We start from the raw sequence: 11,658 nt of genomic DNA, 5'->3' as shown, positions 1-11,658 counted from the left end.
TCTCCTCCCCGCCTCTTGCTTCAGAGGCCACCGTGGCCGGTGCCTGTGCCACTCCCTGGTGTAAGGTCCCGCAGGCAGCCCTTCTCGTGGTGACCCAGCCTGGAGCCCTGGGAACACCACAGCGGCTCCCCGCTGTTGCCAATCTCAGGGGTGCCAAACCTTCCCGTTTGTCCTTTCAGCTCTCTGGGGACCTTCTCAACTCACGCCCTCACGTCAGCTGCCCGCTGGGGAGTCGTCTGCCTGACTTGACCTGGATGTGCTTCTCTTCGCTGCCCTCTGTATTGCTCGGCCAGACCACAGAGACACCACACACCGAGGGCAAGTTGGAGGCTGTTTCTTTATACAAAGGTAATCAACACTACGGATCCACAAGCATGCTGCTGCGGCTCACGCTGGCCCGTCTCACCACTTCCGGGGCAGAAGTCTGGGTGTGGGGCGGGGGGGTCACCGCAAGGGAGGAACACTGCACAGGCCTGGGGACTGGCGAGCACACCAGCTGGGAGCCCCCAAAGGGCACGCGCAGACACACGAACACGGCATAACCACGGGCACGACGTACGAGGACAGGAAGGAAACAGAGAGCTGAAACGAGCCACTGACCACCAACGCCCTCTTCTCCCAGGTGTCCTGTGGGGGGCGGGACAGTGGGTGGGCGGGGCCGGGGCCTGGAGCCAAGCGCCCCAGCTGCGCCACTACAAGGCCACGTGACCTCACGTCCTCACAGAGCGCTGCGCTTTCTGCATCTGTAAACTGGGGACGACAAGCTGTACTTCACCAAGTTGTCATGAGGATGAATGAGACTGAAATAGGGACACAGATCAAAATACTCAACACAGAGCCTGGCACACAGAGGTGTTCAGTAAAGTAACTTTTTGTCAAGAACGTCTCAGCTCAGAGGACCTTCCTCGGAAGGCCGAGACGGGAGGTCGCTTCCCTGGAAACTCTCTCAGGGGATCAGGACCCTGGAGCACTCCTTGGAGCCGGTAGCCGCTGAACTGGCCAGGGCCCCGGAATGCACTGTGCCGGGGCAGTTGAGGGGGGCGGGGGGCTGGACCCCCAGGGAGGCACCCGCAGAAGCCGGGTAGACACCAGAGGAGCTGGGGACTGTGCCAAAATGGTTCTGCACGTAGCACAGGCCGGACGTGGGCTGGTATGGAGGCAGGCTGGCCGTGTGCCCAGGGACCCAGGATGGCCAGGGGGCCAGTTTCTGGCCGCTGGTGTGCTGCATCTGGGCCACAGGGTGGCTCGGGGCCAGGTGAGGGTGGCCGCTCTGTGTGGGGTAGGAGCCAGGCACAGGGTTCAGCCTGGAAAGGAACAGAGAGAAAATGGTCACTCAGCCACTCATGCCGGGGCACACAGCAGCCCCAGCGGTCGATACGCAGGCGCGAAGCGTGGGTCACTATACTGCTTTCTATTACAACATGCTGTGGATGGTTCCTATAACCAGCTGTAAAAGTGCCAAGTGGGGAGGAAGGTCAATCTCAACTGGACAGAAAACATATGCCCAGAGGGCGCAGGGCCCACTCACGGTCCTGCAGTAAGCCAGCAGGAAGAAGGGGTATCGGGCCCATGCCTGAGACACCCTGAGGTGTAAGAGGAGCTTGCAAACTGGATGGACCGGATGGAGATGGGGACCAGATCACAGCAGTCAGTGTGTTTGTGGTCGGCTCAGCAGCTGGACCCAGAGAGAACGGATCGACCTCTGTGGGAGGGAGGAGGGGAGGGCTCTAATGGGTAACACAGGGCTTGGGCCCAGGCCGTGTCTGCTGGGAGATATTCTACCCGTGTCTTCAGGAATAAAGACTCACAACTCAAAGTCCTGGCAGGCAGGAATCGACGTGACAGATGTGGGGAGCTGTGTGTGCTGAGGTTGGAGACCCCACCACAGACACGTGCGGCTGGGACCACAAAGGGGGACACATTCTAAGGGTTTTAGCCTGTGACCTTCGTGCAGAGTTCCAAATATGAAGAACAAATGTCAACACCACTGATACCTGTGTTAGGTAACTAGACTAAACCTGTATACATTTCAATCCAAACCTAAGCTTACAAATCAGCTGCTTAAGTACAGATACAGGACACTTAACAGCACTTCTGGCATTTTAAAAATATAGAGGTTTTGGCCGATAAGAAGCTTGACAAGAGCCTCCAGGGAGGCAAGGCTGTCCAGGCAGTCAGGTCTGCTGCCGAAACAAACATGCGTGTTGTAATACCACCTGTGTCCTGTTGTCAGGTCATCCGAAACATCACGTGCTGTTCCGGGTGCCTACAGCAGGCCAGGATAACGAGGGATCGAACACCACGCCATGCAAGGGACACAGAAGGAGCTGAGAGAGCCACCGTGGCCTCTGGCCAGATCTGCGCGTCATGGTGAAGCAGGATCACCCGGCACCACGGTGTCACAGTTACAGAGAGGTAACTGCGATTCAGCGTGGAAGACCTTTCTCATCAGGGGCTGCCTTGGAGAGCCAGCCCCCAGCCGCCAGGGGTGAACATCGTCAGCTGTCTTAGAGGGGATTCCTTCACGGGACAGGGAGGGGGAGAGCGCGTTTGCAAACGAGGACCCTTAAGTTCTCTCTAGATTCTGTGAGAACAGCAATTAAGAGCCAAAAAGCCACAATACACCTAATTCTAAATTTAAACACCTCCCACCCATTTAGACTCCAGGAATTACTTGCCTGAAACAAAATGGGTGAGTGTGCGTTTCTATTTTTCCCAGTACCCGTCCCTGCCTTTAAGAAATGGTCAGAGTGGGGAATTCCCTGGCGGTCCAGTGGTTAGGACTCAGCGCTTTCACTGTGGGGACCTGGGTTCGATCCCTGATCAGGGAACTAAGATCATCCTGCAAGCCGTGCGGCCTGGTAAAAAAAATAAAAATAAAAAAGAAGTGGTCAGAGGGCTCTGAGCTGCTGAAGGCTGGGAGTGTCCACCTCCTAAAATAAACTACAAGGAGCAGACTCCGATTCAGCCGAAATCCTGCCTCCAGGCCAGCGCGGGGGCAAGAAGTACTGCACAGCTGAAGCAGAAAAGGGCCACTGACAAAGCACCTTGACTTTGTACTCAATCCTTTCTTTGGGAGGGACTTGAAGGAAAGGAAACCTCCTCCATCGTGAACTCTCAGCATCGGCAAAAACCAGCGAAGGCCGCCCGAGGCCGGCAGCGTGTGCCGCGGCAACAGCGAGTGAGCAGGACCCGGAAGCAGGGGCCCCTGGCTCTAGACTGGGCTCTTCTGACCCTGTGTTACCTGGAGAAAGACCCTTGTCCCCTTTGGGCGCTCTCTCTAAAAGGAGGGAGTCAGGCTACGTGAGCTCTGGTGGCTTGCCCAGCACTTTCCATTGAGAGCTAACGTGCCTGGACTGGGAAACAGTAAGCTTCGCCTTCTCCTGCCAGGTGGCCAGGAAAACCCGACCTCTCAGGTTCGGGCCGTGCCACCTCCTAAGGCTCCCAGTCAGTTGCGTGGACTGCGCTTCTTACCAGCGTCACACGCAGGAGCCCAATCCCACCCGCACAGAGTGCTTGTCGGCGCTGAGGGCTGTTAACGCCACTGGATGGGGCCACAAGTCACTCGGGAGTATGCACAAGAGCCCCTTCCTGCTCGGTCCCTACTTCAGATGCAGCTGGGCAGAATCTAGGGTGCTCGGGAGAAATTTGGGCACAGATTTTTCTGGGCCAAGGCTGCCCACACCCTCTTCCCTATTCCCCAGGACACTGAACGAGTCACAATCCCTAGAGGCCCAGAAATCGCTTTAGGAATAAAGCACAGAGTTCTATAACTTACTTCCGGCTTTGGGCGGCCCTTCTTTCAGCTGAAGAGCCGGAGATGTACTTGAACACCGAAATCTTCCTCATCAGGCTGAAGGGAAACTTCTGGTCGAGCTTCAGCGCAACTCGCTCTGGGAGGTCGATGGAGTAGCAGTAGGTGAAGCCATCTGAGGTTGGCATATTAAGGAAAACTGCAGGTAGCTAAAGGGAGGAGGGCTGAACACTCCCCACAGGATGCAGGTGCCCACATTGATTGTACAGGGGAATTAGTGCTTATTCCACCATAATATCTGACTGGAGTTTCAAGCTCAGGGGAAACCAAGAGTTGAGTTTCTATCCCCTGTACCTCAGAGGGAACATGACCCAGCAACAGGAGAGGGCAGACAGGTGCTAACATTTCACCTTCCCCCAGACACACCCATCCTGTCTCCTGAGCCCCTCTGGCCCCTTCAATCACAGTCAGAAGCCAGCACACATCTCTGTCTTTCCCGTGGGATGAAGCAGGAGGCTGTCTTAATACCCTCTGGGAGGACTGACATCCTCTTGTACTTTGTCCCAAATAGAAGGAACCTTGTCTCAATGTGACCAAGTGAGCTTCCTGTGGGCCTCTGTGGCAGCCCTTCCCCCACACTGTCACCACCTCCCAGGGATGTGATGGTACTCTGGTCATCCGACCTGTGTCAGCCCATCACTGCCTAGACAGCCAAAAAGAGTCAGCCTTTATCCAACCATCCATCCGTCCTCTCGACAAATATTCATTGAACATCTAGTATACCAAGTACTGGGGTAGAATAAGTGGCCACAAGCAAAAGCTTATCTATGGATGACCACGCTGGGGACCTTAAGCTAGCCTAGGTAGATCTGAGAAATTTTTCTCTAAGGATGTGATATGGATGCTGAAGCCTAACTTGTGAGTAGCAATAGCTAGAAGAGGGGTGCTGGCAGGGAGAAGACTGTACAGAAGCACCAAAAGAACATTGCTCCTTGAGGCAGTGTGCTTAACTAGAATACTACTGCCAAGATAATTCTCTGCTGGGCTAGGCTGTTCCACTCATTATAGGACATTTAGCATCCCTGGCCACCAGCCACCAAACGGTAGTAGTACCTAGTCATTGTGATAAACAAATACGCCCTTGCTCTTTCTAAATTCTTTCAGGGATGACAGTATGCTTCCAAATACTGATTCCAGGTGGTAACCAATGCTGTAAGGAAGTCAAAAGTTGTCATGGCTGATGACTTCAGAATAATCTCAAGAATCTGTTCGGCTTCTGACTCTGATGAAGTAATAATACTAGACTAGTCCTCCCACACATATAACTATAAACCAGGATACAATATTTTACACAATTGTTTTCAGACTCTGGACCACAAACACTACCAAACTGTGATACCTAAGAAAAGGGAAACAAATTAAGTGAGCCTCAAGATCAAGCTGGCTTTCTGCCTGGAGGCACTTTCTAAACCACAGCACAGGAAGGGGAATCCAAGTATCATTCCAACTTTAGTATATGTGCTGCCAAAGCAAGCACGGGGAATCCAAGCAGAGTACTGTATTTTTTCCTGAGCTGGAGAGACAATGAGTTCAGGGAGGAAAAAATGCCTGGGATTTACAGGTTAGTAATGGAGAGGAGGGAGAAGAAGCTCCTCCTCTTCTTCTGGATGGGGCCACAAGTCCCTTGGGCCCAAAGAGGTTCCCTGAGTCTTTAGCTAAATACTAATGTACACGTACATAGGCTGAGACTCCTCCAGTCAGGCAAAGAACAGCTACCGAAGAAACAACAACTATCAAAGAGCTGTAAGATTAACAACTCCTGGGGCTCCCACAGGACAGGGACATGCTCAAGTTCTAACCAGAGTAAAGAGACTTCACTGAACACCCAGGACATTCAGAAGAGACCCCCAAAAGGCAATGCCTTAACAAGTAAATTAACTACCTATTAGGAAAAAAAATACTCTTTAAAGGAAGACAACAATATTCAGCCCTTGATAACACAGTATTCACAATGTTTATCAAAAAATAAAAAATTACAAGACAAGGGACAAAGCAAGAAAATAGGGTCCATAATCAAGAGGGAAAACAGTCAAAAGAAACAGGTCCAGAAAGGACAAAGATGATGGTATTAAGAGACAAGTATTTTAAAACAGCTATTATAAATGTGTAAGTGAATGTGTTTAAAGGAAAACATAAACATAACAAACAGATAAAGAATCTCAATACAGAAATGAAAACCATAGAGAAGAACCTCTTGAACTGAAATATACAACATGAGAAATAAAAAACTAACTGGATGGGTTTAACAGCAGAGTAGACACTGTGGAAGATGAGATTGCTGAACTTGAAGGCAGTGTGATAGAAATTATCCAAACTGAAATGTAGAGGGGAAAAAAGGCAAAAATTAAAAAAAAGCACAAACAGCCTTAGTGACCCACTGAACAATACCATGTAGCTTATATATATGTAATTGGTAACCTACAAGGAGAAGAGAAAAGAGGATAGAAAAAAAATACTTCAAGACATAATGACGACAATTTTTTTAGACTTGATGAAAATTCTAAACTCACAAATCCAAGATCAACAAACTCCAAGTAAGGTAAACACAAAAACACCACCTCAAGGCACAAGATAATTAAATAGCTAAAAACCAATGATAAAGAAAAAATTGTGAAATGAGCCAGAGAAAAACAATGAACTATACAGGGAAACAATAAAAATGATTACTGATTTCTTGTCAGAAACAATACAAACCAGAAGTAATGCAAGGACATCTTTAGAAGTGAAAGGAGATCAGAGAAGGCTAGAATTCTATATTTAGTGAACTAAAGGCATTTTCAAAGAACCAAAGATGGAGAGAATTTTTCACCAGCATACCTACTGTAACGTTAAAGGAAGTTCTTTAGGCTAAAGGAAAATGATACCAGATGGGAATTTGGATCTACACAAAAGAATGAAGAAAACTAGAGATGATAAATACGTGAGTAAATGTTGCTTTTTAAAAAAATATAATTGACTGTTTAAAACAAGAGAAGTAGCAATGTATTGTGAGGTTTATAACATATGTAGAAGTAAAACATATAACAACAATAACAGAAAGGATGGAAAGAAGGAAAACAGAAATACAATGGAATAAGATTCTTACATACAAAGTGGTATATTATTGGAATGTAGACTGTGATAAACTAAAAATGCATATTTAAACTCTAGAGCAACCACTAAAAAATAAAACAAAGAGGTATGGTTAATAAGCAAAGAAGATAAAATGAAATACTAAAAAAATATGCAATTGAAGGCAGGAAAAGAGGTAAAAAGGAACAAAGAACATTTGAGACAAAGAGAACACAAAAAGCAAGCTGGTAGACTTAACCCCACTATATCAATAATTACACTAAATGCAAATGGGCTAAACAAGCCTTTAAAAGGCAGAGACTGTCAGATAGAGAACCACCTATATGTTATCTACAAGAAATATGCTTTAAATGTAGACATAAACATGTTAAAAATATAAGGATGGGAAAATATATACCTTGTAAATCCTAATTCTAAGAAAGGAGAAAGCTGGAATAAGTAAATTAATATCAGACAATGAAGAATTTAGGGCAAAGAATATTACCAGAGATTTAAAGGGTCAATTTCATAACAGTAAAGGGTAAATTCATTAAGATGATATAACAATCCCAAATGTGTATGTATCCAATAAACAGAACTTCAAAACACTTGAAGCCAAAAACTGATAAGAATTGAAAGCAAAAAAGAGAGATCTACAGTATTAGCTGGAGATGTCAATAGTCTTCTCCCAGTAATAGAATAACTATAAGGACATAGAAGATTTGAACAATACAGTACCTTGACCTAACTGACATATACTGAACACTATACCCACCAACTGCAGAATGCACATTCCTTTCAAGTACACACAGAATACTCACCAAGATGTAACAAATGCTGGGCCAGAAATAATTTAAAAGGACTGTAATCTTACAAAGAATTTTCTCTGACCACATGAAATAAAATAAGAAATCAATAACAAAAAGAAATCTGGGAAATCACCAAATATTTAGAAATTAAGCAACTCCCTTATAAATAACCCTTGGATCAAAAAAGAAATCCCAAGGAAAATCAGAAAATACTTTTAACTGAATGATAATGAAAACACAACATATCAAAATTTGTGGGATACAGCTAAAGTAGTGCTTACATGGGGAGTGTATAGCTTTAAATTTTCATGTTAGGAAAAAAAGTTTAAAACCAATGAAATTAAACTAGAATTTAAAAATAAGATACATAAGAACAATGTTATCAATGTGGATTTATACACTACCCACACTAACAGCTCATAGAATCACAAATTTTAAGATATGTCAGGAATGCACCTTGTCCAACTCCAAACACTACCATTCTGATGTTTAAAAAAAAATCCACTTTGTATTTTAGAATACTTTCCCCTAATTGCCAGAATATTTATACAAGGAATATGAGGCTTATCCTAAGTTTTTAACTACCCATATGGTAAAAGCCTACCATAAAAAAGAAATTTTTTTTCTTCTGAGAAAAAGATTAAGCCAAACAAAAACAAACAAACCTGTTTCCTATTCCTTTCATGGAACATCTCCAGCCCATGGGTATTTCAGGTTCCTCCAATAAAAAAAATTAATGAAATGTAGGTTTACACCTTGGAAAAAATCAATACAGAATATTTTACTAACTGGCAGTGCTGAGCCAGTGTGAGGAGTGAGCTATGGTGATCTTTTCCAGATGAGAAAACTCTGGCCTAAAGAAGGGAAGTGACCTGCCCGAGGCCACATGGTTTTCAAAGGTGAAGCTAGCACACAGATTACCTACATCTGAGCCCACAGCTCTATCTACTTGACCCCCTCCCAGGCCCTACAACTTGGTTCACCCTTTGGCATGTCATTGTTCTACAATTACCTTCTAGGAAGGATACATGTTAGCCCAATTCCAAGTCCACAGACGTTACTGAGGAAAGAGGTCTGGGGAATGAGCCAGGAGGCACAGAGCAGGAGCCATGGCACCAGCATTGAGGGCACAACCATGCCAAACACCAGGGCCCTCCTCATCCGAGAGCGGACGGAATTGACTCCCAGCATGGCAAAAGCCACTGGAGTGAAACCTCTGGCATCCTCTACCTCCCCCAGCTTTGAGAGCGATGACACAGCTTCAAAAGACAGGAAGATGATGGCGCAGATGATGGCGAAGACCACGGTGAAGAAGCAGTGGCGGACGGTGCCCACGGTTCTCTCAAAATTGCCAGCAAAGCGCCAAATGATGATGGCACCGCAGAGCAGGGAGACTGGATTCTCATAGACAAAGATGTAAGTCACCAGCCTGTAAACTGCAGAGGGAACTGAGTTAGAGGCCCAATGGTGGGTTGTTCCAAGAAGGGAAAGCCAGGTTACAACCCACCTAGGAAACGGGGAGTAGCTGGCTCTCATTGCCAGTGAAAATCAGCCCGGAGCCAGTGGGATAAGCAGAGGGAGGCAACAACGAAGGACCCAGGACTCAAAGTAGAGGCGTGGATGTCTAATCTTTGCTCTTTCCCAGACCTGGAGCAAGTCTTATCTGTGACTGGCTTCCACGTGGGGAAAAAAATAACACTTTTTAGCATGGGATGGTCTTTAAATTTGTAATGTGCTTTATAATCCTTTTTTAGGTTTTAATACTGACCTATCTCACCGGGCAGTTTGAGGGTTAATTAATTGTAACGGCTTCAGGTGGATTGGGTGGGTGTCACTTAACACTCTTTGTGCCCGTCTCCTCGGCTGTAATCCTGACCTCTCCTTCCATAGTGGCTGTTCAGAGGAAGAAAAAAGGGACCATGAATTATTTTGCACCTGTAAAGATTAGAAAACTATCACTAATAATGTAGATACAGAACTCAAGAAGTCTTTCTTGAAAATGCTGATCCAGTCTTCGAGGCAGAGCCATGCTCTATATGCAATAAGACAGCAAAGAATCTCACTTTTATTTTTCTAGAACCAGTCCTCTCTCTTATGTACTTTTACATCCCCGCAGGCCAAAATACTAAACTGAAGGAGGGGGACCGGTGAAGTGGCAGTAACATTGGACTTGGGAGCCTAAAGGCTTGGAGTGGAATCTTGGCTCTATCACATCAAGGCCGGTTGAGCTCAGTCAAGTCACAGGCCCTATTGGCTTCATTTCTCTCATTGTATAATAACAGGCATACACGCGAGGCCCTCAAAGGTCTCTTACATGTCTAATACTCACATTGCCCGTGAGCCCCATGCTCAGAGAAGCCGTGAAGTAAAGAAAAAAAAAAGGGAGCTCAGTTTAGGCTGGCATTTTGCATCTGTCTATGTAGACAGATGTGCTGTGTGTATCTCGGGTGGGGTTGGGAGGGACCAGTTTTAGATTTGAGCACGGAGGCAGGCTATGAACCATGTACCTCAGTCAGGCCATCTCTGTAAGGCTTCATTATCTGAAGAGTACTTCATTGCTTGTTGAGTACTTCCGACACTGAAATCCCAAGTATAAATGTGAAGATTCTAGAAGCAATTCTATATAATTTGGGGATCATAAACCCCAAGGCTCCAGTTCCAACACATCACACGATAAAAAGAAAAATCTGGGTTCCTGTGTCAATTATATAACTCAATAGCTCTGCGAGTCTTCGCATTAAGCCTCAGTGTCATCTAAATAATGGGCAACAATAAAGCCTACATTACGTCATGGGATCACCGTGAGGATTAAATGAGATTAATGCATGTGAATGTGCTTTGCAAAACAACAAGTCATACAAATTTCCCATTTTCCTCCCCAGAAAAGAATGGGGAAGAAGCAGAGACTCGGAACATCTTTTGTGAGCAGATGTTTATACTTAATTGGTTTGCAAAATCTCTCACCCTCCCCGAGAAAACACACACTTCTCCCAAAGGTACAAGATACCCCCTCCCGCTATGAGCAGGAAATCGGAGTGAGGATTAAGATAAAAACGAAGAAGCACAAGAAATTCTAAACCCCAGGAAGCCAGGATCTTATAGGGGTGGCCACAGATAAAGCTCAAGTGTCTTGACGAAGGCGAGAGAAAAAATTTTTTCAGTGGGGGTTGGGCCTTAAAGCAGACGTAGGTGTGAATGTGACAAGGGAGGGGAAGAGAAAAATCCTCCTTGGTGATCGAGCAGGGGTGAATGAAACCTATTTGCTACGAATGGATATGGGGGCCTTGACCAGTCGGATGGCGACAGGGAAGGGAACAAATCTGGGTAGGGAAGCATTACAGTGATGACTGCACAGACAAAGACGTGGAATATGGGGCTGGTCCTCCAGGTGGGCAGAATGATGATGCGGACGGAGACAGGGTGGCGCGGTTGCTGGGAGGCCAGAGCCCAGGGCCTGGCGAGGTCGGAGGAAAAGGGCTGGCACCCGGGGCCCGGCCCCGCCCTGCTCACCTTGCCAGTTGCGCAGGGCCTCGGACCGCAGCGAGAGGCCCGAGGGCGCCAGAGGCGGCTGCAACAGGAACAGGCGAGGCCCAGACACCAGCAGCGAGAGCAGCGCGGTGAAGAAGGTGGCGGATGGCACCTCGGGCCACAAGGACCAGCTCCGGTACCCGGGCTCCGAGACCGCCATGGCCGCCAAGGATCCCACTCCCCTAGGCGGCTCCGACAGGTTCTCGGCTCCTTCCGCCTCCTTGCGGCTGTCTCCCATGGCAACAGCGGAGGAGGTGGCCGGAAGCCCCGCCTCCCCGACGCCCCGCCCCGTGCAGAGTTGCCCAATCCGGTCGCGCTGGCCAGTCTTCCCCGCGCGTAGGACAGCGCCCTCTGGCGGCAGCAACCCACCTTTTCTGTGTTTACCCCCATTATACCAATGAAGAAACTGGTGTCTGGGTAATGCAGTTAAATGGCAAAGACAATTAGAACTCGGGT

The 11,658-nt window shown here is 47.4% G+C and overlaps 1 protein-coding gene across 1 annotated transcript; it reads right to left on the bottom strand.

The window, feature by feature from the left end:
* Positions 1–318: 318 nt before the first annotated feature.
* Positions 319–11,447, bottom strand: RHBDD2 (rhomboid domain containing 2). The gene is made up of 4 exons (XM_059897868.1): positions 11,185–11,447; positions 8,703–9,110; positions 3,779–3,929; positions 319–1,304 (listed from the first exon to the last, which is right to left on the bottom strand). Exons 1-4 carry the CDS (start codon positions 11,438–11,440, stop codon positions 947–949), a joined length of 1,173 nt encoding a protein of 390 aa, XP_059753851.1. The 5' UTR covers positions 11,441–11,447; the 3' UTR covers positions 319–946.
* Between the last annotated feature and the right edge of the window lie 211 nt (positions 11,448–11,658).

The sequence above is a fragment of the Balaenoptera ricei genome, chromosome 15 (assembly GCF_028023285.1).
Source record: "Balaenoptera ricei isolate mBalRic1 chromosome 15, mBalRic1.hap2, whole genome shotgun sequence".
Taxonomy (NCBI): Eukaryota; Metazoa; Chordata; class Mammalia; order Artiodactyla; family Balaenopteridae; genus Balaenoptera; species Balaenoptera ricei.
This window is presented reverse-complemented; position numbering and strand designations above follow the sequence as displayed.

Coding starts and splice junctions, on each gene's coding strand:
- RHBDD2 (XM_059897868.1), bottom strand. CDS start 11,440: ATGGGAGACAGCCGCAAGGAGGCGGAAGGAGCCGAGAACCTGTCGGAG. Junction 9,111..11,184: donor GGCCCTGCGCAACTGGCAAG/GTGAGCAGGGCG, acceptor TTCCCTCTGCAG/TTTACAGGCTGGTGACTTAC. Junction 3,930..8,702: donor ACTTGGAATTGGGCTAACAT/GTATCCTTCCTA, acceptor TGCCAACCTCAG/ATGGCTTCACCTACTGCTAC.